This window comes from Pleurodeles waltl, chromosome 1_2 (genome assembly GCF_031143425.1).
Source record: "Pleurodeles waltl isolate 20211129_DDA chromosome 1_2, aPleWal1.hap1.20221129, whole genome shotgun sequence".
Taxonomy (NCBI): domain Eukaryota; kingdom Metazoa; phylum Chordata; class Amphibia; order Caudata; family Salamandridae; genus Pleurodeles; species Pleurodeles waltl.
In genome coordinates this window covers 652,146,716-652,172,778 of record NC_090437.1, presented here as the reverse complement: position 1 = coordinate 652,172,778, position 26,063 = coordinate 652,146,716, and the positions used below count along the sequence as shown (strand labels likewise).

Here is a 26,063-nt window from a genome sequence, read left to right as displayed (position 1 = left end):
TTAGACGAGGCCATCGTAGGTCTATTTCACAAGGGTTCCATGTAGATGCGGCTAAGCAATATGGCCACAGCGTCAAAATACGTATAAGATCAATTGGGAAAAATCAGACTTACTCATATTAGGAAAGGTTGAACCTGAGTCATGGTGGGGATCTCACTGGTGTCAGAGGGCTTCTGGGACTTAGGCATAGAAATAACACTGTGCAAAGACCGATTTCTGGAAATCAACATAGAGAAAGTATTCAGCGACTCTCAGGAAGATGTGGCCAGGTGGAGAGTCTCATCACTTTCACTTATGGGTCAAGCACCGTTATTTAGAATAATTAGTTTACTAGGTTCCTCTGTATCCTCCAGAATACTCCCTACTAGATACCACAGTGGCCAGCAGGCTGCATACATTGCTCTGGGATTGAGGTCTCCCATGCCTAGCCCTGCGTACTCCCCAGAGAAACTTCTATAATGGGGTGTCTCTCACCCAGACCTTAGGGCTTATTGTTGGGCTGCCCACCTACAAGCAGTGATATATGGTACATGGCAGCTAATGAATTGGGATTTGACCCTGGAGAGGACCCAAGCCTGTCCTGACAGTGGAGACACAGGACAAGGTGGAGCGCTATGTGAGAAGACAAGGGACATACAGTGGGATGCCCCTCTCACCTTTCAGAGAGGTGACATTCTAAAGGAAGTCCGGAAACTGGTGGAATATGTTAAATGGGATGTCATTTGTATCTCCACATAAGGAGACCTCACCGGTATAGGGGCAATGAAATCCTTTGCGGCTTTGCAGAAACAATAAAAGTTGGACCCTTTAGAGGAGTTCACCTACAATCAACTATGACACACCTTGTGGCCGGAATCTATCAACTCTGAGACCCTAGAGGAGAGTAACCCTGTGGAGAATAGGCTACTGATGGAGGGAATGCCTGGGAAGGTAATCTCCCTCACTTGCGGGACACTGATTAATATTACACCAGATAATTTGACCAGATTAAGGTCCACATAAGGACAAGAGGTGGGTATCATGGAGGATATCGATTTGGAAAGTGCACTGAGACATCTTTGTGAAATTGTGATCAAAACACGTTTCAGGCGTATTCAGCTGAAGGTACTTCACAGGGTGTACTACAATTGTGGCAGCCTGTTCAAAATGGGGAGGGCGACTCCCACCAACTGCCTGAGATGAGATGACATTGATGGCACTTTTTTCCCCACACACTATGAGGATGCCCCCTCATATAGGAGTAATGGTGGGAGAATACTGGAGAACGTGCATCTGTCATAGAGGTGTAGACCCCACTAAACCCACAAATTATACTTTTGGGGATGCCGGGAAATGTTGACTTACCAGAGAGGAAATTCCTCTTCTGCACATTACAGTTCGCAATACTGAAGAAAAATATACTCTCAGGTGGCCAATAAACATGTGGGAAGTGGGTATGACCCACTGTATCGAAGAGTAACGAGTATGAAGCTAGATGTTGTCCTAGGACATTTAAAAGTGTTTGGGGGGGGGGAGGGTCCCTTTTTTTTTTTAAATAAATGGAGAAGAAGCAGGGCTCACTGAGGCCTTTGACATGAACATTGATATGCCAGGTGGAGCCATGGACACAAGGGATGGAGGTGCAGCGTTGAATAACCATTCGGATCAAGAGGCCTAGGTGAAATTTTGATTCATCCAATTATATTTATGAAATTCCTATATAAATGTATATCTAGGGAAATTTCTTGAAATTTTCATGATGTAATTTTGAAAAAATTGTTTTACTCGAGCAAGCGCCTCCATTAAAAGTTTTCACTTGACACCAGTGGGAGACAGGTTTATGCGAAAAATGTCTCACCAAGTATCACATTTCACTACAAAAGCATAATTTCATTAACTTTCATGGAAGTTCATAAAACGTCTTAAGGAACAATACACCTTTCACATGTCCCTAGAATATACATTCACACATCTGTATATTAGAAATAATAGGAGGATATAAGTATTAAAGAGTGAGTTGATAAGAATTAGCAGTGACTACTTTCAAACATAAGTAGGTGAGCCATTATGGGAATTTTAAAAGTGGGATAGAAGAAGGACACAGTTGAAATTAAGTCAATTTCAGAATGGGCCAAGCAGCTCGAAATAGAAAGATAGTGAAGCTGTACAAGGAGTCTTGAGGGAGCCAAGATTTATGTTAGAAAACAGTAAAAGGCTATAAGAAAACACTTATCCTGTTTGGTATTCGATATATGTAGCTAGGAGATAGATTATTTATTGAAAATCCAAGGGTTTAAAGGATTTAGTAAGAAGTTTCTGTTTTCTCTGTTTCTTGCTGATCACGAGCTGATTTTGTGATGATAGTAGGGTGTAGGATCGTGCATAGGAAGGTCATATTCCAGAAAGTGCTTATGCTCACCAAAAGTTTGTGACACTAGAAGTACTTTTAAAGTACACAAGCTCATTTGGTGGCAATCAAGTCCATCTTGGGCAATCCAAGCAATTCGTTCTCAATACTGCTAAGTGTTAAAGCAATTTAATTTGTGTCAGACATGTGTAGAAGCTGTTTCATTAAGCCTAGCTGTCATCATAATGGATGTCTGTTTGGAAATAAATTACAAAAAGCAAGAAGGCTATTGCATTTTTTAAACTACTTCTGACAGTCAACCTCACCTCTTTGCAACTGACTGATTGTATCAGGTTAAACCATGAACCTGCATTTCTTCTCAGTATTAGTATATGTTTCACTAGAATACAGCCAAGATTGCTACTTTGTGCAAAGGATATATGTGTATTGAGGCAGATCAAATGATAGTCACCTGCAGTGCTCCAACTTGGTCAGAACGAGTGCACAGAGTAGTGATGTTGCTAGTTGAAAGAGGATGCAGAGATTATTTTGCAATATACTTGGTATCTGATATTAAGAACTTAAGGCCAGATGCACAAAGCATCCATGTGATAAAAGTGGACGCAAGCTGAGCAAAGACGTTTACCAAATCAATTCTGATTTGGCAAACAAACCAATGTACTAATAGAATGGATGCAAAACCACCATTCGTAATGTGTCACAGTCCAACCTACCTCATTAATATGCATGAGGTGTTTTGCAAATTGCAACCCATTATGAGCGACTACAATGACAGGAATGGTGGCCTGCTGGTTTCAGGGACCACTGCCCATTTCTAAAAAAAGAATTTTTTTTAACGTTCCAACATAGGATGGAAGAGATTTCCTTAGGCACCCTGCCCATTTGTGAATGGGCTGCAACTACTTTTTATTAGTCAGTAAAATATACATGTTTTGCAACTGTATTTCAAATGCAAAAACAAGAACACGTCCTATTGCGAATCGCTATTTGGAAGAGATGCCCGAAATATGCTGCTTCCAGATAGCGATTTAGAATGCAATAGCAAGCTCAAAATGTGATTAGATAGCTTGTTACCAAACCACAATTTAGCAAGGCATACAACAAAAGTCATTTTAGAGTCACAGAGGTCTGATTTTGCTAAATGGATCCATTGTGACCACACAATACTTTAGTGGTTTTGGCCCTAGTTTCTGGCAACAGTGGCCATGGAGGATACACATTTTTGGTAATATTTAATGCCAGAGCAACAGTGATGCCAATACTGAATTTCAAGTTAAATTAAAACATAAAAACATAGTTATCACCTTATTCTGATGGTAACTCAAATTAATAAATTAAATAAATAATAAATTAATAAAACAGAGTGAATCCGTTTAGATTTATCAAGCCATTGAAGATGTATTCAGTGTTTCCTCTGTTTGCAGGAGGAGATCAAAGGTGCAGGCCCTTAGGAAAAAAAAGAGAAATCAAGAGGGCATGGCTTGACTGCCGATCATGGGGGCCACAATCTGAAACTGCTCTGTGCATTCGCCGGTCAGCAGAAATAACCCTGCCTTGCACTGGTGAGGAGGAACCGCCATCCTAGGTGCCAGGGTCTCAACTGATGTTTTGGGCATGCTGTGGGAGCACCTAGACAGGGTTTGTCGCAATTGCGCTCACTGAAATTGGAGTGCGGGCATTACGGCCTCCGATAGACGGCCAGGTGGCGAGGCGAGGCGATACTGCCTGTGACAATTCTGGCCTGCTTGGATGGGGCTCAGGGGTCAACGTTGCGATGGAGTGAGGCCTGCCCTGCCCATTCCTTCCTGTTTCTTCTGCCCTCCATCTGTTTAGCAGTGTCCGAGGGAACCCCCAACATCCCTCCCTATTGTGGTGTGCTGCGAGCACCCTGGTGGTGGTGCAGGGTCCAGAACTTCATAAGACCTCCTGTGGTGGCCCAGATATCTTTGTTTTGCCCCTTCCTGATCGCGCAGGGAGCACAGCTGCTGCGCCTTGCCGAGCATGCTCCTGAGACAGGGATTGGAGCGTGTGGTGTCAGAAGGTGGTCGTTTCAGGTCAGGACTCGGGCGGCAGGCCTCAGGTTCTCCCTAGCCTTTGGCCTCTGGGTGGCTGCATATGTGGACAGAGACAATGCTGTGGACTCCTTCATGGCATATTCATTTCTTTTAGACTTGACCAGGGAGTTTGCTGGTCCCTTGAAGCCTTGCGGTCTGGCTGCTTTTAGGCCAATCCACAGTGCAGCCTGCTCCTGGAGGTGCCGCAGGAGGCATAAGTGGCAGTGGGGACTATGCTCCCAAGGAAGCACAGAGATCTGGGCATTATCTGTGGGACTCCCTCAGTACCTTTGAGCAACAAAAAGACTTAACTGCTCTTTTGGTTTCCCAATCCCACCCCTAGGGCCACAAACTGATGGGGAACCCTTGGGATCTACACAGGGTTGCTCTGATTACGTGCAGCGCTGCTCGGGTTTGAAATCTGGAAGGACAAGACTCTGCTCATCTGATCTCTTTGTTTACTTCTATTGGTGACACCTCTAATACAATTGGCACTAATACTCTCATTCTTCAGTATATAATGCATGGGCCTATTGGTGCACTTGAACCTTGAATGTTTGACCTCCCTAGGGAGCTGTGCAGGGGGTAGGTACACGTGCTGAGGAGACGGACGGACCAGGTTTAGGTAAAGTTTATGGCAGTTTACTCCCCAGTCCTCGCTCCTGTGTTTGTCTGTTCGCCTTGTGTGCCATAGTGGTGGGCCCCATGTTGCTGCATCCCCTAGCACCCTAGAGACTGCTTGTGCCGCCTCCCACACTGGACCATGGTGAGAGTCGGGTGTTTGAGTTGTGGTGCCCATTAGCGCATTGGCGGAGTTGGTGTGCTCTTATACACCACTACCAACATGGCTTAGTATAAAGCTTCACCTGGTGCCAAGTAAAGCACTCTCAACAAATACAGCTAACCTGGGAGGCCCTCCATACTCGCTGGAGCAAGTAGTCATGACAAATCAATACCTAACAACGCTGCTCTCCTGACAACCATTACGCAATCGCAGGACATGCTCAATGCCAAAATAGGTGCCATAGACACTGAGGATAATCTATTCCACCTAGACCTATGGAATACCATTGAACAGAGCACTGAAGCTGAAAACAGGGTTTCTGGGGTCGAAGACTCAGTCAAATCTGTACAACAGACCATGATCAAACTCACAGCAGTGACTAAAGAACTGGCTGCCAGGGTTGGAGATGCAGAGAGTAGGGCTGCTGCAATAATCTATGATGTACTGGCTTCCCAGACAGGTGTGACTATTCCTTAGATCAATGGCTCTGCACACTGATGCCCCCGGAGGCCCTCTCCTCTTGCTTTATGGTTGAGCGGGCTCACAGGGCTTTGGTGCTGTGCCCCCCCTCCCGAAGCTAGGCTCAGACCAATGATTTCAAAGCTCCTCAATTATATGGATAAGACCCTATCCTCAAATATGCCCTTCTCCAAGACAATATTGTGCACCAATCACAAACTATCATGATCTTCCGTGAATAATAAGGATGGTCCAGCAGCAGCGGCTGTCTTCCTAGCAGCTAAGGAGAGTATCAGTATTTGTTATATGCTCCCGTACCTGGAGAAGTTGAAGATCATGTATCAATCCCAGACTTTTTTCTTTGAAACACCAGAAGAAGTCTTCCACTGGATGGACAAGAGGGTTTGTGTGAAACCTCACACTCCCCCACCGACGGACTCCGATTCGTCCCAGGGAGAGAGATGAAACAGACCAACAAAGACCCCGGTGAAGCATCACAATAGATCTCATTCCTCATGGAGGAACTCCCAGCGGACCGAAGATGCTCTGGCAGCTGAGGGCAGGGCCCAGAACTCTCAGGTGTTGACTTGAATACCCATTAGTTAACATTGATGGGAACTTTAAATCCTTATGGTGCTTCCTCTGAACTCTGATGTACTCTCCTTTAAGTATGACCATAAGACATTTGGAGTGATAGTTTGCTTTCCTACAATGTTCTTCTTTTTTCCTGCTGGGTATGGGGAATCATTGGGTCAGACCTGACTGGGCTCCTCATTGAGGCCCGTTTCTGAAGTTTGCAAGGTAGGGGCATGGGGTGTCTGGTAGCTATTCTTCTGGCCAATATTGACAAGGCCTTTTACTCCACAATTTAGGATTATCTATTCAGTCTCATTCAACACCTAATTTTGCCTCCAGATCTCTTTCTTATCTTAAATTACTATCTACTGATTTAACAGCATTGGTTCGAGCAGCAGGTGCCCATGAGGATTAATTCCTGGTGCAGCAGGAGACACAGCAAGGCTGTCCCCTGTCTCCCCTGTTTGCTCTCGTCATGGAGGCCTTTGGAGATGTGGATGAGAATGGATACCTAGGTGGCAGGCCTTGAATGGGGAGAAGGACTATCCGATAGAATAGCATTATATGTAAATGATGTCCTTTTCTTCCTCAACTCCCCGAACCATCGGGCCCCATGTACAGCAGATCCTGTATATTTTTGGGGAAACGTCAAGCCCAGACATAAACATATCTAAGTCCATGGTGTTCTCAGAGGGTGTAGGTCTCCAGGATCTCAGCAGGGCATTTGGATTGCAGGTGGCAGTAAATGGGTTTAAATATCTCAGCATATTCATATCCCCTGGCAGGACTCTGGCGTGGCCACGCTATAAGGAGCCAGTTCTGGCTTGACTGTAGGAGGATGTTTGGATATGGTCCATTTTGCGATTGTCCCTGACAGGTCTATCTGTCAATTTTAATATGGTGGCTTTACCCTGGTTCCCGTATGTGAGAAAAGGCCTCTTTTGTCATGGTTAGCCCCCACTTTGTGCCTGGTATTTGATGTAGTCTCAAAGTTGTTAGTGTCTAGGGGCCATGCTAACAAGGTTCTCTGGGCTAGATCTCTTACCCTAAAACTGCTGTGATGCATTGGCACAACTGACAACAGCTTTAGCTGTCACTAAAAGTCCCTAGTAAATAGTACTTAGGCACCCAGGGCAGGGGGTACTAAAGGTAGGCCACTGACGGCAGCAGCACAGACTGTGCCACCCTCCAGGGCCATGCATCCAGATGTACCCAGCACTGCCATTACAGGCTGAGTGTTCTAATGCAATCCTAAAATGCAAACTCGACATGGCACACAGTGTGTGTGCTCTGTCCACTATAAACTGCATGCAATATAGGTAAGTCATTCCTCTGGCCGGTCTTCTAGCCATAATGCAGGGTGCACTATATTGTATATGTGCGCATAAATGCATGAGGAATATGCCCCTACTACATCCTTGCCAAACTTGGGACTTAGTAAGTGAACAGGGCAGCCATTTTAAATTCATGTGCTGGACACTGGTCAGTACCAGTTTCACAGCTACATGATGGCCACTCTGATATTAAACAACACAGAATGATAAATGCAAACTGGTACCAGTATTAGATTTATTACAAAATTTACCCATGGGTCACCTTAGACGTGCGCCCTACAAAAGCTAACTACCCTGGCATGGTTGCTGGCTGGTCCCAACCAGCCTGCCACCACCAGATAAGATTCTGGCCCCTGGGGTGAGAGATCCTGCTCTCTGGGTCCCAGAACAAAGCCCATGGGCAGAGGTGCTATCACACCTCCCCCCAGGAATGTTCACTGCCCTGCTAGTGAGCTTCAAAGGGCTTACTGCCCTTGAACTCAACCCCAAGCCTGCTGCTAGCAGCAGATGGCCTCTCCCATTGCAAACCCCCACCTTTGGCTGGAGCAACGGTGGGAAAAACACACAAATAACATGAGGAGGGGTCAGCCCCATTTAATTTTCCTCCATCTTGCATGGAAGAAAAATAGCAAACATGTGTAGGGAAGTAACCTCTGCCCAGAGGAAGTGGTCACTTTGTGGGTGTAGCCACCCTAAGGTAGATGACCCATTGGTCACTACCAGGTACTCCCCTAAACGTCTACTAAATACAGTATTTAGTGAGCATCGCTAGACCAGAGAATCAGATTCCAAGTACACAAGAAGACAAGTAACAAAGAAGACCCAAGGCCTGAGAACTGAAGTCCTGCTCCACCAAGAAAAAGGCAGCAAACCCCTGCCTGCTGCACCCAGGACTCGACAACTGCCACTGATGGGTTGCTTGGACTTTGACATACTGTACAAACCCCCAGAGGACCTCCACACTTCTGGAAATCACAGAAGATCTCCCTCCAGAGTGAAGGCATCACTGTCCTTCAACAGAGACCAGAGGACCAGTGAAGTCCACTTCACTGACTGGTTGCTGGCTAGGGAACTGGACACCGCAGCCAAACCAAACTCCACTCATCAGACCATGAGGACAACCCCCACAAGTGTGCCAAGTTTGGTGGCACTGCGACCTCCAGTGGCCAAACCTAGCAATAGCCCCAGGTACTGGTCACATAATGTCAGACACTCAGAAGGACAGTCCACTCCAGACTGAAAAAGGACCATGAGGAAGCCCCAGTCAAGGGAATTCAGAAAGCACCAGGATCTCCTACCAGAGTACCCCTGCTGACCTGCTAATGACTCTCAACGCTACCTTCCTCCTGCTTCCAAGGGTACGTTTGCGCAAAGATCCTGGCTCACTAATTCACTCTGCACCCAGTCACCCTGTACCCTGCACAGAAGAACCAGCTGTGCCCTAAGGGTCCCACACCGCTGCAACCTGAATACTTCAAGGGGATCCACCGGACTTAACCTGAAGTCCACCTGTGCAGTTCTTTTCCAAGTGGTCCCCCGCAGTGGCCTGGCACAAGTTCCAGTGGCTTCCTACAGCTGCTCCTGCCAGAACTGGGAGCCCCCGAACTTCTCCAGCTGATCCATAGGGCCCACCGACATCCTCAACATACCTGCAAAAGGAGACATTGGAAACCGCATTGCCTGATTTTATATGTATTTTTCAAGTATTTCTCCACTGATTTCTATGGTGCGTAGTTAACGCATAGAACTGAGGCATTTTCTAAATTTTGAAAATTCATAACTTAAAAAGTACTTACGATGATTTTGATGACATTGGTCTTAAAAAATTTATAAAAATCTGAAGTGTTTTTGGAAATTGGTCTCAAGTTATTCCTTTGAGTGTGTCTTGCTTTATTGACAGTGTGAGTACAACAAATGTTTTGCATTTCTCCAAGGTTTACCTAACTGCTTGACCAAGCTACCATAAAAATTAGAGCATTAGGTGGTTTAGTTTTTACCTCTGTAAACCAACATGTGGTTGTCTGGATTCTCTGCACAGTGTGCCTAACTTAAAACACTACATAGAGAGCCAAACCCCGCACTGTACTGAACTTCCCATCTGATGTTCCACAACAGTTGTTCCGTAAATTGAACTCCATCCTAGCTGCTTTTCTCTGGGAGACGGGGCACCCCACGCATTGGTCTGAGTACGTTTCAAGCCCTCATTCTGTGGGGGAATCGCTGCGGCGTATATCAAATCATATTATTGTGTATTCCCATCTTCTGATTATTAACGACTGGTGGTATGATGTCCAGGTTGACCCTGCTTATGCGTCTGAAAGGTGGACAATGGGGGTCACCCATATTCTCTTTAACCTGTACAGAAGCAGCAGTGGAAGAGGTCTTCCCTCAGCGACAAGGGTAGTTAATCTATAGCGCTCCTCCGTCTGGCAGGTGGGGTGGTGGGGCCAATTGACAGAATGGACACCTACATGGAGGTGTATTCAGCTCTTGCAGTAGCGACACTGGAGGGTGTCCTTAAGTGGGACCTCATCAGGATTTCTACCCTGGGGGATGTGACACATGGAATATAAAGTTGTTGTACAAAGCTATCAAACACTTATCTCCAAGTACCCCAACACGTTTCATGCCCTTTGGCTTGAGTGGGAGACAGATGTTGGCATTCTTGAGAATAGGGATTGTACGGAAGCATTGGAGGCACCTCAAATTGCTGCAAAAGCAGCCTGGCTCAGGCTGATCCAGCTTAAGTATCTCCACAAGGTCTATTTGCACAACAGTCTCTGGTGCATGGGTGTGATCGCCTCTACGACCTGTCTTCGGTGTGGACACAGGGGAGGACACATTTATTCATATGGTGTGGAGCTGTATTGATCTGCAGAGATTCTGGTGTGGGGTGACAGCCTGTTTGAGCAGAGTTCTCTCTTGGTCGATCCCAATGGACCAAAAACTCATCCTTCTACATCTCTCTGACGATTTAGGTGCTAATAGGTACCAATATCTGTGTTGTATTTGGGTCTGACTTTGGCAAAAGGGGACATAGCACATGAGTGGAAGGTTGTGACTGCCACATCTTTCACAGATTGGAAAAAAGAAATGGATCATTGTATGGGTTTGGAAGTGGTAGTATATAAAGAAAGAGGTTGCCCTCAGAAGCACCCCAAAATAAAGAAGGTGGGTGCGGACAACCGGGGCATAGAATTGGAACCTGTTTGCCTGAAGTATCAACTGATTGATGATGAAATCAGGGCAATTATGGGTTGAAGGAGGTCAGGGTGGGTGGGGAATACTGATTCTCGCACGCAGATTTTATTATGTGTTACTGATAGATGTCAAGTGCGGGGGGCATGTACATGCATGCATTCGAATTTCTCTTTGTTTATTTAATTCATCATTATTCTGATGAGAGTTGGCCTCACAGACCCTGTTTTTTGTTTAAAATGAAAATCAATAAAATGTGTTTTAAAAAAAGAGAAATGAAACCTATGTTCTTCCATGTGCAGCCTGATATATGTAGCTTGTACATTCTAGTTCCAATGGCAGAAGCAGCCTTTTGTTTCCAGCGGTGCTTAAGACCCAAATCTAAAGTGAGTGGTAACTATCTACTTAAAAAGTTAACATCATTGTGTTTTCCACTCTGTAAAAATGAGATGGGAGCACTACCATTCACAAACTGTCATTAAGAAGTAGGCATGAACACCTGCAGGCTTCCTTCTCAGTGTGCATTCCCTTCTCCCACTTTCTGAGCGTGGCATGCTACCTGCAAAAACCATCTTGGATCTCTGCCCTGCTACTGGGGTACCAGCAGACACAGATCCAGCAGTCCTGCGTTGGTGCAGTGATATTCTGTACTTGTTGAGCAGATAATCTCAGGGAAAGGCTTGATCACAGTGGAACAACGGAGCCCCCCCTCCCCTCCCGCCCCCAAAGGCCGAATCTCTGGGCTCGGTGCAGCCACACTATAGTAAACTGGGGTAGTAGCTAGGGTGGAGGGGTATCCAACTCAAGTAATAGCCAGCGGGGGAAGGCTGAAAGTGAAGAGAGCTCCACTAGGCAGGATACATTCTTCCAGAGGCCAGGCTGAATCGGGTTTGCTGCTGAAAAATGTTTTGGGGAAGAAACCTGAATCCAGTGCCTTCGTCAGATTGGCTTAGCTAATGATTCCAGTTCCTTCAGAAGTCTTAGGAGCCAAAAGAAATCTAAGTCTCATGTTTCAGGATATGTTGGGACAAGCACACTTTGACACCAGCCAAGGTTCCAGAACCTTGGGGATAGCACTTGGGAGTCAAGACTCACTCCAACAGAGGCCAGCAGCAGGGTTCAGGGCAGGTCCAGTTGCAACTGGTTAGTTGGGCAGTTGCAGAAAAAGGCATGTTGTAGTTTGTTGTGTCCCTTTCCTTAAACAGGAGGTCAGCCTTATGACCCTTGGAGTCTACTTCTTTGTCCTTGGTACACGAGGAAATCAGGTTCAGTGTTCTAGGCTCAGGCCATAGACCACAGGTCTAATCCTTTTCTGTAGTTCAACAAGTACAGAAAGTGTTCAGAGGAAGGTCCTATGGGTGTCACATTTATGCCTGGCTCCAACTTGTAGGTGGGGGTGACTCCTGGATCCTCCTTAAACAACGAGATAATCGTTCTCATGAGTAATAGTAGGAAAATGTCTGTTTTTCTATTATCATCCCTATTTTTGACTGCTGCTGCTGTGTTTTTTACTCTGTGCATTGTGGCTCTGCTAACCAGGCCCCAGTGCATGTGCTCTGATCCCCAAAACATGTAAAAATTGGCTATACTCCTAACTGACATTTAATTTACCTGCAAGTCACCAGTATATGATACCAGGGGTACACTGGGTTTATTAGTTACATGTAAATAGTGGACTGCAGCACCCATTGTGCCATTCAAAACAGTGCAAGTGCAAACATGACTGCAGACCTTCCATTGTATCCTGGCTGTGTGGTTTTAAAACTGCTAATTCGACCTGTCAAAATTACCTCTTAGGACAGGCCTAAAACTTTGTTTTAAATATTAATAACTCACCCCTAAGTAGGTTTTACAGCTACAGATTTCATTTAGAAAATTAACTTTCAGAAAGTTAGTTTTTCTCTGTCTAAAATCTCTTGGGGTCCATTTGCATAAGCTTCAACTGTCGCCTGGCAGCTCAAAAGCCCCCTTAATGAGGAGTGAACTGTCTCCCAAAGCAGGGACAAAGGGACAAAAGGTAGGCCGCAGGTCACATTTATAATGTTGCTTAATTTGATCATAGAATGGCTGCTGCATTCCATTTGTAACATTTAACTCAGAGGTCAAGGTAGACTGGACTACACCATGCAAAATATGGTCATTTCCAAAACACACCCAGACCAATGCTTTGGCTCAATTCTGCCAGACACAAGGCTACCTTCTCCTTGTGATGCTGACATGCACAGGTCACACTTCTGTAGACAATACAGCCCTGCACATGCTGCTCTTCTGATGCTAACAGAGCCACCCACAGGTCCATCTTCTGATGGTGATGCAACCATGCACTCACAATTATTCTGTTGATTACATGGCATTGCACAGGCTGGATTTCAACTCAGGCTCACAGACCCAACTGTCCCTCTGAGATCACAGTCTGGATCTTCACAGTTCCCATGTGGATCTGCCATGGGGAGGCTGCAGACATACACATAGATAGCTCGCCTCAGTCATCTTTTCTGTAGATCTCCCACAGATACTTGGGGCAAGCTGCACCTCACTCCTCCTGTACAGACACTCCTGCAGGGTTGGCAAGCACTGGTTTTTCACTCAGCTTTAGGCTTTTACTGGCTTCAGGTCAGATATACTGCTCTTCTAACAAGTGATCAAAAACAAGAGATGTCTCCTCATTTCTGAGAAGCCGGCTGTCAGTCATACACCAGTTTGGTTGCACACAGCCCTCTAAGTCCAAAAGGACAACACTCCTTTATTTGGCCATAGAGATTAGAAAAAAATAAGTGGGGTTGTGGGGTCTCACTTTTATACAACAAAATCAGAAAGGAAATGTGTACCTAATGCTTGAATCTTCAGAAACGGCTAGCGTGGTTCTCGTATCAAGTGTTTGTTCCAGGATGCTTTTCAGACATAGCCTTTGCATAGAGTGTTCCTCTCATTGCAGGGTAGTCTCCAGACTGGAGCACCCACAACTGAGGTAAAGTGGCATGATGCTTCTGTGCTTGACTGACATCAGCCAAACTGAAAGTGAGAACAGAGAAATACAAATGGATGAGCGTTACCTAAAGGTTCCCCTTCACTTTGCATAATGGTCTGCCGTCCATCCCTTTACCCCTACCGTCCTCAAACAGTGGCGTTGAAGAAGACTGTTCAGTAGCCCCTTGCCAAGCAAAAGGCCTAATTTAATTTCCAAAGGAGCTTTGTCTCCCCTTTCCTCACTTCAGTGTCTCAGCTCCCATCTTGTGCAAAAAGGTGAGGCTTGGGGTATCCAAAATGTATCCCACCTGTCTCCAACACTCTAGATCACTCATACATGTGTGTACCATGCAGGTTATACACACAACATACATTTGGGATATTATCGCTAGGAGTCAGGTAAGTGCATTGAAGAGGAACCTTCCATGAGTGGGACAGTAGGTCTCCACTCTAGTGAGAAAGAAAGAAAAAGTTTGGTCACAATTATGGATTCACAAAACACAGTACAATGTCACCATCAGCCGGTATGCTAAACTCATGACAGGGACAGTTTGCTGTATTTCCATGAGGGCAAGTTTAGTGTGCCCCTCATGGGATGGGTCCAGGATGAGCCCTGTGTAAACAGCTTAATTAATGGGACACCAGTGCCAAAATTAAAAAAAACAGGATACCATCTATAGGCAGTCAGAGACTCAGGGAAGTGGAAAATGAATGTACATCATTCAGAGGACATCCATGCCCCACCACTTGTTTTCTTACATAGCACGAAATACTAGACATAGCTAAGCATATTACTACCCAAGCCAATGGTATTCAATTTATAAATTTCAGAAGGATGTAAATGCTTAGAGATGTTAGGATTTAAACCCGATTCAAACCCAGGATGCAGATATTACACATACATTGAAGCAAGAGACACTTAATTCCCCAATCTGTTTTACCAATTTTCGGGTTAGAATGGTAATGATCTCCTGCCTCAATTTTCACCAAAAAACATGCTTCTTTAGGTGGGATGATTTTTGTCATGCTTTTGGTTCTAAAGCTTAGAAAAAATCCTTAAGTTATCTGCAGGTGGCCTAGTCACCAGCCCTACCAGTAAATTGTTGAATGCTCCGGCTAACTTTTAGTACAGTTTTAAGCTATAGTTCGGAGTTTTTAAAATCGGTGGAGAGAGCAGACTGTGAAGGAGAAAATCTTTAGGTTCTATATAAAGTTGGAATTCGAATGATATGAGTGAGCACTGCTGATTGCCGTGAGAAACCTGTAGGTCAAACTTTTGAACCCAGGCAAGATTGACTATACTTTTCAATCCAATGAACTGCATATAATTAGTACTGCTGAAGTGACTAATAATAAGACTTATTTTTAACTGGGTAGTTACAGGCTCCAATAGGAGAATGAACAGCATATCATTCACGTTTTGAAAAAATATATAGTCAGTAGCACTGAATTTGTTAATGATAACACCCAATTGTCTGCAGGACAAATGCTTAAACCCTCAAATGTACATCATTCAACAAGGACCAAATGACTCAGAGCTTTGCAGCATGTGTTCAAGCCACAATATCATAAGATCTATTTACAGGAAAAAATGTGGGTTACATTTCCTGGAGCAGCTTGTATTCATGTCAACTCCCAAAAAATATATTTGTTTTTATAAACAAGTGGCATGGGTAGATTGTTTCCTGGTGAAGGGGAAAGAAAATGAAAAAAGTATTGACTTTTTCATGCACTAGTTCCCTAATATCCCTACTAAACAGGATTTTCTGGGGTGATGCGTATTTTCCCACTTTTGAGTTAAAAGTTGGGGCATTTTTATGGTTGAGGGAACTTACTGTGCAGGTCAAGTATTTTTATGTGGGAAATGCAACAAGGCAGATTTTTAATTTTGTGCCTCTCCCATATTACTAGCATACCATGCTGCAAACATAGTCAAAAGGTTTCTTTAAACATTGAAGGTGTCCAATACACTCATTGTTTTAGGAATAAGAGAACAGTGAAATCATATTACAATTGAAAGTATGTCTAGCCCCTAGGCAAATTCTTCAGCCTGGCTGTCCCTCTAGTAAGAATATTTTCTCTGTCTTTGGAACATTTATAGGTGCCCCTTCCCCATCAAATCAATCAGCACAATAAGACCCTCACATGCCCCCTGCAGGTGTGAAATGTAAAGATGCTTTGTACAAGTAACAACTCACTTTCAGTCCTTTGAAAGCTTGTTGATGGAACTGTCCAAATCCACTTCCTCCAACCTCAGATTGAATGTGATTTACCGTCTGCCGGGCCAAAACACCACCTTCATTGAGGAATGTATTGATTTCTTCACCTCCCAACTTATCAGCTCTGACAACAATATCTTCCTTGGTGACTTAAACATCCACTGGGGAGATGTGGGCATTAGTGATGTGGACACTTAAACCTCCTTTCTCAGTGCCAACAATCTCCAACAACACTGCCATAAACCTACACACCACAAAGGTGCCATTCTGGATCTGATAAACTCCAATTTCCCCTACCTAAAGCTATGCGACCCCATTCCAGTCGGCTGGTCTGATCACATACAGATCCCGTTCTTTCTAACCGGCTCTTACAACAAAACTTATGGGCAACCCAACAAAGAGAAAATATGGTTTAGAAACACAGCAAACATTGAGGCAGAAGCCATGGCTATTACTACCCTTCCCACCCTAATTGTGATCACACCCCATCTTGACATCATAGAGGCCACCAACAAGTTCAACTCTGGCATGGAATCCCTTATCGACAAATGCGCACCACCGAAGTGCAAATTATCCAAACCAAAATCATCTAGGCCCTGGATCTCTAAAGAGCTTTATAAAAAAAAAAAGCTTATCACAAAATACGAGAAAGGATGGAGAAAACACCATCCTTACCGAGTATGACTAAGCTTCACATAGCAAGAAAACAATACAGAGACCAAATCATAAGAGCTTAATCCTCCCTTATCACAGCCCTTGTGAATTCTGCAAAGAATAGATTAAAGCGCCTGTTTTAGGTTATTGCCCAGTCTACTAACCCCGCCATGACTTCAGCTCCAAAGCCATATGTGTTCTGTTGCAATGAGTTTGTGGATTTCTTTGATAAAAAATTTAGAGACATCCATATTCCATCTCCCATCAATGAGTACCCTGAAACGGTTGAGTCTCTACCGTGCAAATCAATACAACCATGGTTATCTTTCTCTGCAATCTCCGAGCAGGACCTACTAACCATCGAAAACCCTCAAAACCCATCATAAAACCCTCTAACCATCATTAGGACACTGTTCCAGGATCTTGCAGCACATCTCTTGTCACACACTTACTTCCCATATGGACCATCTTGGTCAATTTCACTCTTAATCAGGGCTTCTTCCCCAAATGACTAAAAATGGGTCAAATCATGCCAGTCTTAAAAAAAAAAAAAAAAAAACAACTCTTAATCTAGAGAACTTGAGCAACTACCACCCAGTCGCCACACTCCAATTTTTAGGCAAGGTCATTGAAAGCTGCATAGAGTCCCAACCAGCCTCACACATCCAAACAAACAACCTCCTAGACACTCTCCAATCAAGTTTCCCCCAGGGTTACAGTACAGAAAATACAATCCTACAAACAGTTGATGATTCCCTTAGAATCCTCGACTCCGGCAACTCCTGCCTCCTGGTCCTCTTGGATTTATCCACTGCATTTCACACTGTAAACCAACCTGACCTCCTTTGTATGCTTGAAATATGCATGGGATGTGGAGGATTGGTCCTCGGCTGGTTTTCCTCCTACCTGTCCAACCATTCCCAAATTGTGAAAATAGGTAGCTCATTCTCAAGACCAGTCAGTTTTCACCAAGGTGTCCCCCAAGGTTCAAGCCTCTCCACAACCCTCTTCAACCTCTACCTAGAACCACTATGTGTGATTCTCAGAAACACTGGGATTCTCTTCCACCTCTATGCCGACGATCCTCAAATATACTTGAAAATCTCATCCCCAGAGGACATTTCCCTGCTTTCAAATACACTCTCAATGATTCAAAACTGGATGTCTAACCACTATTTAAAGCTCAACCCAAGTAAAACAGAATGTATTTTGATCTCACTTCCGAAAGCAGAAACGCACGTACAAGAATGGATGGCCATCCTTCCTGCCTTCGTAGGCCACCCTGCCATTGTCACAAGTGCCAGATCACTCGGAATCACCCTGGATAATCGTCTTAATCTCCACAGCCATATAACAACCATGGCCAGCTGCACACAGCACCAACTTAGGTAGCTTTGGGGCACCAGACAAATGATTCCAGAAGAAGAACTCAAAACAGTGGTTCAGTCTCTCACTCTCTCGAGACTACACTATGGAATTGTCCTTCTCTCAGGCATTCTCAATTTCACCACATAGAGCAACAGTACATTCTGCACCACCCTTCATCGTAGGTCTCAAGAAATGTAACCACATTTCCCCTGCCTTGCTCACCCTCAAATGGCTACCACTTGAAGAGCGGGCCCAATTCAAAATTGCTTGCATACCCACAAAGCGCTGCACTCCTCCTCACCCTCCTAGCTAAATAAGAATCAGAAAATCTCTATAGCAAAGAGGGGTTCCAGAAATGCCCAATCCCTGCTCCCGGAACCCCCATCTTCAGGTGAGAACGATACATGAATAAGTCCTTCTCTAGCAGCACAACTAGAATCTGGAACTCTCTGTCTTCCTCACTCGGTCTAACCACCTGCCAAGCAACCTTCAAAAAGGACCTCAAACTCCTCCTATTTGATAGGCATTTTGGTTAATTCACCCTAGAACAGAGTTGTTTACTTTCTCCAATGCATCCTGATCTGCTTCACTTAATAGTTCCTGTTCTCTACCCTATTGTTGTAACCATCTCCTGTGGTAATTCCTATAAACTTACATTGATATAAAAGTCCAGTTCTATTACTATTAATGTAACCCGATGTAACTCAGTACTCTGTGTGTTGTAAAGCGCTGTGATGCCTTTGAGCCATGTCTGCGCTACATAAAATTGCAAATAAATAAAAAATAAAAAAAGAAGGTTGTTAATGTTGCCTAGAGCTACGCTTTTTCACGAAGAAGACATACATTGAAACAAATGAATCATACCTGATGCCAGTAGCAATATGTTGCCCCAAACACAGTGCACGAGTTTCACTAACTGCGAACATATTTTACAGGATATTTCTGTCATTGCTATGGCGTGAATTTACAAGTGACAGATTGCCATTGCTGAGGATTACTGGAGAACCGAAGAGGATGGAGAAAATATCCCCCGCTCGCACCCAAAAGTGGCATGCGGCCACAACAGTTAACATCACATAGCAGCAGATGTGACCTTTTCAGATAACAAACGCACGAGCAGTACGGATACATAAACTGACAGCGTTGATTACATTTAGGAGGAGGGGGTGCTGTAACACCCTATTCAGTTCACCACTTACTCGTCACTCAGTGTTAATAATAGGCGCATCATGCATTAAGTATGGACAATCTATAATAAAAAAAGATGTAGATTCGATACATAAATGTCAGTTTCCCAACAAGCAGGTTAAGCCATGAAAGGTACAGGCTGTGCACAGATTCACTGTCAGCCCTTTAAGTAAGTAGTAATGGTCATTTCCAGCCTGGGTTTTGTCAAGGATTTTCCTTACGACCCCAAAACATTCCTTGAACAGTAAACAAGGGGGTGGGCAGTTGGGGGAGAAGGGCACTGGCAGGGTATCTGTAGAATCTATGAACGGTACATCGCAAAAAATGAGCACAGTAGCCAGTGAAAAAAGCCAATGACATAAAAACACAGTGGACTCTACCCACCGAACCTAATAGCAAACGTAAAAAGACATTTCATAATATCAGGCGACGCAGTGGTACCCATTGTATCTACTTTTAAACGACGAAATACCGAATTCGCTTCACTGCCTGCACGTTATACACACTTCGATGAAGCAGACACAAACTGCTTACTATGCTGCCAACTACATTTCTGTCAAAAGGCAATTGTCTTGTGTGCCACCTACATCGATTTCTGTCGTTTTAGCCAGGGTTACGCTGCACTCTGGGATTTAGAGTTTCTCTTGTAACATTTGAAAAAGGGTTGAAATGCAGGCTGCGTTGTGTTGTTTGCCTAATAGGTCAGGAGTGGCAGGACATGAATAATGTGGCCTGGGTCCCTTAGCAGCTATGAAAAGATCACAGTGTTGCTACCTGGGTGTGCTTCTAAGAAACACTTACCATACTTTCTAGACTTCCTCTTTTCGGTTATAAATCCTTTATTTCTATAGTGCGCTCATCCAAATGGCTAATTTATAGCACACAAAGACTACAGTTCCCAGAAAGCATTAACATGCCAAGCGAAAGTTCAGCACGGAAACCCGTAGTGTCTCTGCTGACATGGACCAAGGTGAGATCATAAAGTACTTCAAAGAGGATAAACATACCTGCTCCTTAGCTGCAAGTGTGTCAAATGAAAGATAGCAATCATTGCAAGACTACATTTTTAAAACTCCTCATGCAAGACCAAGAAACTTCAAGTTCAGGTAAAAGTCTCAAAACGCGGGAACAATCGAATGGGTGACGTACAACTGCGCAGAGGAGGGTTTTTAAACAAACAGCACTTTTGATAAACTACTCCAACAGTCAGGTTAGCCCCATCCCTCCACCCCCCCACTCCTTGTCCAATAAGGTAAGAACATCATGAATACGTACCCTCCTTTTGCAAGCAGGAAAACAGGAGCACATTTTTTTGCAAGCGGAGCAGAATTCGATCTCCCAAAAACACGAGAAATAAAGAAGCAAGGAACCAGAGCTAACAAACAAATGCCAACCTTTGGATAATTAAAGCGTTCAGGCATTTGGCCATAAAGTTCTGCGATCAATAAACAGCCTGAGCATCGGCCAGCGGTCATTGCTAACTGTTTTTCCTCTGGCTGTCTGCGGGCAACAACAAATGCAGTTCTGCTGCATCCACCCTGGCCGCCACTCTGAAATAGCCAGGCTTCTCTTCATGGCCCTCGATGGGGGAGGGTGGGGCGGAAGGAAGGAATTTACGTTTTCTGAAAAAGGCGAGCCTGTGTGTTTCTGACTGCTTTTGCTGCTGAGTTAATGCCAAGAGGAGGATGGATTTCTGTAGCGTGTACTGCCGGGCATATCCATTCCTTGTGGATGCTCGTGCGGTAACACGTCTCAGCTGCCTGTCGGGCTCTGTAAATATCTGACGTGCAATCACAAAGCGAAAGTGCATTGCTGCCAAGGATATGAACTTACCTCCACTATCTCCGTGCTGCAGTGTCTGGCCCCGCTCTGCTCCGCTGGATGCACCACAGAGATCTGCACAAACGTGTTGAGTTTCCGATCGCAGGCAGCAGTCACCAGGTCCCTGCACGCTGTGAATGTCACCAGCGGAAGGAGAGAGAAAAAAAGAGAAACTACTGAAAAAACCAATACCAGGGAAACACTGTCACAGGATGAAGTAGACTAAGCTGTGGCTCTGAATGAAATCTCCAGGGATTGGAGCAGATTTAGCCCAGGAAATCCCTGTTGGAAGCACCTTTACAGAAATAGGAAGCCACATGCTGCACAGCTGAATTGAAATGTCCTTTTCACTATCCATGTTACCAGCTTCTGCAGGTTTCTTCAAACAGAGGAATGGAGACACTCTTGGGTGTTAATACATGTTGGATCATACTCGAAAAGGCATTTTTTTGATTTGCTATTAACTTTTGTGCCCTTCAACAAACCTACGGGAAACTTGTCAAAAATGGTTCATCCAAAGTAACCTGCCAATCCGGCAAATGGGGCCAAAAAAGGAGGGGAGGATGTCAAAATTAGCATTTCACATTTAATCTGCTGTAGGATTCTTTGTTCATCCATACAGAGAAAAAACAGCTGAATAGAATTACAGCAAAGGTGGCTCGAAAGTAGAACTTTAATCAAGGAAGCACATCTGCTTAGTTTAGTGTACATTTGTCGAGCAGTTTTCGAGAAATTAGAGTTTAAAAAGTGTTCTGTCTGGGCACGAAAATGTTACATTTTAGAGACATGTAGACTATTAATTCACAGAGTAGAGTGAGCGTGGTTTGACTGCTTCCACAAACCCCAAATGAAAACAAGCATTTGCAATGCAATAGGTCTCGCATTTGCAAGAGTTAGAGCTATTGGAGTTGAAAATTATAATGTCTTTTATCTATGTGTTTCGGTTTGGAGAGTAGTGGTTGTATGTGGAGTGGAGTGGAATTATGTGGGTTTTAGTGGCATTGTTAGTTGTGGAATTGTGTGTTGTGGATTGTATTTGTGTAGTGGACTTGTGTGGCATGGTGGATAGATAGGGGTGAGACCTGCACAGAATAGATAGAAAGGAAGATAGAGAGGGATAGTTAGTTTGTTTAGGTGAAAAACAACACATGCAAAAAAGGTAAAACCCCATAAGCACGAATAAATGGCAATATGCTTGTATAAAACAAATCCTGCGTGTAGTACTGAGTCATGGAACAGTTTCTACTGAATGGTTTCAATAGTCCCAGAATGCTGTTGTAAGAAGTGCTCTCTCTTTGAGGCCTACAACCATTTGTATGCCAGGGGTTATGCTTTTCATCACCTTCAGTGACTGGAGATCAGTTTAATGGTGTGCACATTGCAAACATCTGGAACAGAGCCACAGCATGGCTGTTGTATAGTGCTACATTGTGGGTTGCTTTGAAGAATATTCAACATCTAGGGTCCCGGTGTCAGAGATTTACACCTGCAGGCTACCTCTTGCCTTTAAAGTTTGGAGTCCACAAAGGCTTCCAGTAACCCTCTTGTACCAGTTTCCAAAAGTACACACGCTCAACGAGCAAAGATGCTTATGCAAAAATATTTGAGCAACTCCCATGTGCTTTCTAACTTTTTTTTAATCTTTTTTTTTTACAATCGGGCAAATATTTTTACCATGTGAAGAAACTTCTACCCTTATACCTGCAAAGATTTGGGGGTATTTTCTGCCTATTGCACACTGAAAATTGATTTAATTCAGCCTTGAACTTGGAGTAAATCTCCAACTAGGTGGAAATGGGTAGTGTTTGTAAATAACCAGAAACACATTACTTTATGTAAGTTGGCAAACTTTCATGGTATTCATGTCCTAAAATGCTCACCTCCCCACCCCTGGGACTGGATTTTCTCACACAAAATCACTGTGTGTTTAAGGACCCAATTCATAAAGTCATTTGTGTTCGTAGCACACTTTTACAAGCATTAACAGCAGGATTTACAACTGCTGAGTAAAGGAAATCCAGTGCTTAATTTGAGCAGGTGGCTCCAGTGCGGGGCACCAGCACTTATTTTTTGAGGGCCTTATTTTTCTGCATCAGGCATTTACTGCGAGCAAAAGGCACATATGGGAAAGACGGCGGAAGAGAAAACCGAAAAAGCGTCACAAAGGGAGAAAGTAGAAAGCTGCAAGAGTTAGCTGTGGGGGCAGGGAGTGGCTGTAAAGGGATTAAGGAGGCCAGAAATGGCTTCACAATTACGATGCCTCAGCATTCAGTGCTCGCACATTTAAATGCAGCAGCCGCCGCATGTTTCAAAGGGGCTTTTCGCACCGGCATGGTTCTATTTACAAGTTAAGCACTGAGGTAATCTAATGCTTGTAAATCCCGCTAACCTTGCATATTATCATTTCGCATTAAAATATGATGCTGGAGTAAATTTCATACAACTATGGGATGGACGTTCAATTCTGCACTGAGGAAATGCCGATGGAAAACACAGAAAAATAACCTCACTTTCCCAGGTTTGCAGATGGGAAAATCGTTTGCCCCTTTATATGCAAAGTCAATGTCTGCAGGTGCACATTACAATTGTTTTCTTGGTTTTATTTGGCTTTAGATCTATTAATTAGTGCAAACTCATCTTTTGTGAATATGAACTATGGTTACACTCGAAAAAAGCATCTATTTTTAAATGTGAATTAAGCGTGAAGGGGCAAATAGCTTTGAGAATCACCCCCTTCTGCTGCTATAGGTCGTTAGTTAGACAGAATGTTTAGGTATCAAACTGGTGCGGGATAATCAAAAGTGTTATATCTCGGATCAGAAGAAGGCATCTGCGGCCTCTGTGAGGCTAAATATATCCCTAGAGCCACAGAAAGAAAGTAAGCTCTGCTGTACTGAAGCACACCTAAAATTACTTGGAAAAATAGATGACCACACGCTCTGTTCCAATGAGACATTCACCCTTCAAATCCAAAAAGATGCTCCAGAGAGTGTAGACTAGTGTGAACGTTTTCAACAGTTTCAAAAGAAACAGCAACAGAAAAATAAAGTCAAAATTATCCTGGTCTCATATCGTCAACATTTTTTACACATTATTTTATATGCTGCAATGAGTGGACATCACATCACTCGAAAAGCACCAGAACTAACAATGTTTGGACATTTGATAGCCAAGCTTGTTGTGAGAGTTCTGTGTACCTGAAGAGGAAGCAAAAGGTCATCACAGACTCTTTACATACTGGGATTTTAAAGCCAAAGTTTAAAGCAATGGAACGGGTCTCGCATTTGCTCGAGTTAGAGCTATTAGCGTTGTTAACTCCTAACATGACTTTTCTTGCCACATAAATTGGAAATTAAAAGTAAAACAGTTTCACATAAGTGAGCCGATTCGCAGCGCCACGGCTGCCATGAGCATCAGCCTGAAGAGACACACAAAAGGAAAAAGAAATTCGCTCACAGTCAACTTATCGGCAAAAGTGCAATTAGCCGTGTAACAGAGCCCACGAACAAGTGGTAGTGATGACCAACACGTTGGAAAAGCAGCCCTAAAAAATCTCAAATCTGGTTGTACAGGGAGCTTTCTCAAAGTAGATCTGAAGAACTGAAGCCATCTGACTGGTTGGCTGCAAGAGCAGGAAAAAATCTGCGGCTGCAAGAGCAGGAAAAAATCTGCGGCTGCCCTTGCAGGACAAAGAGACTCAGTCCCACATCCTACAAAAATCCAATTAAAATACAATTAAAATTCAGTTATGGTTACAGAAGAGAAAACTAAAAATCCCTGTATTTCGCCAGATATGGTTAGGTAAACTAACTATAACCCACCCCTACCCTTATTGATGGATCAAGGAGGACATTATCGATGATAATGAATTTGACATTAGACTGTGAAATGTTCAAATAAAACTGGAAAAAAGTTCGACAGCCATATTCAGCAGGGCATAGCTGCCTGCAGAGGAATGGGCAAAAATCATTGAATAATATACGTCATGACTTAATGGACTGTCATATGTTCTTCTATGCTGAACAGTTCTGCCTGCAGACAGAGTTAAACAGTAAATCTCATACATCTAGGTCCCAATTAATGTTCATGAAATGGAAACATGCTTAAAGCGTATTATTGAATGATAGCAATCATTTCATCATCTTTAAGATAATGAAAACCTCAGAATGGGTTGTCTGTATTCATGCTATGGCCATGGTGTTTTTGCACCATTTGTCAGTTCGTGCATGCTGCACTTTAAAATGGCACTAGAGGCATTCTTTAATGTGATCAAGCTATAAGACCGTTGGAAATGACCACGATCTGTATGGCATTCTTCCAGATCTTTTCCATCCTTTACTGGACCCGTTTTTATTGCCCACAGCACTCTGCAGAAATTACTCCAGCCAACCAGTGGTGAAGTGCATGTGGTCTCCCTTTAAACATGGTAAAATTGGAGTATTCCTAATTGCCTAACTGGCACATTTAATTTACTTAGGAGTCCCTAGTATCTGGCACTACATGCACCCAGGGCCTGTAAATGTAATGCTACTAGTGGGCTCCACCACTTATTGTGTGACCCACTAAAGTCAAGGCCTGACCCTGCAACCTCGCTTTGCAGTTTTAAACTACTATTTCGACCTGGCAAAATAAACCTTTAGCCACGCCTAACCCTTCCTTTTGAACACCTTCAAGGTGTGCCCTAAATCTATTTAGGGCATGGTTCATGATATTTAAAATAAGCATATGCATATTTAGGCCCTCATTCTGACCTTGGCGGGCGGCGGAGGCCGCCCGCCAAAGTCCCGCCGTCAGGTTACCGTTCCGCGGTCGAAAGACCGCGGCGGTAATTCTGACTTTCCCGCTGGGCTGGCGGGCGGTCGCCTTCAGGCCGCCCGCCAGCCCAGCGGGAAAGAGGCTTCCACGATGAAGCCGGCTCGGAATCGAGCCGGCGGAGTGGAAGCTGTGCGACGGGTGCAGTTGCACCCGTCGCGTATTTCACTGTCTGCACAGCAGACAGTGAAATACATTTAGGGGCCCTCTTACGGGGGCCCCTGCAATGCCCATGCCAGTGGCATGGGCACTGCAGGGGCCCCCAGGGGCCCTGCGACCCCC

The 26,063-nt window shown here is 44.2% G+C and overlaps 1 protein-coding gene across 3 annotated transcripts in view; it reads right to left on the bottom strand.

Moving 5' to 3' along the window:
• The window catches only part of INPP4B (inositol polyphosphate-4-phosphatase type II B), a 2,522,842-nt gene that overhangs the window by 2,009,109 nt on the left and 487,670 nt on the right, over positions 1 to 26,063 (bottom strand). For 2 of the 3 annotated variants that reach the window (XM_069242568.1, XM_069242569.1), the window contains exon 3: positions 20,982 to 21,100. In XM_069242568.1, the coding sequence (XP_069098669.1) occupies positions 20,982 to 21,100 (119 nt within the window). Of the gene's footprint in view, positions 1 to 20,423; positions 20,923 to 20,981; positions 21,101 to 26,063 lie in introns of those variants that run through there. The other variant, XM_069242570.1, reaches the window with a different exon arrangement.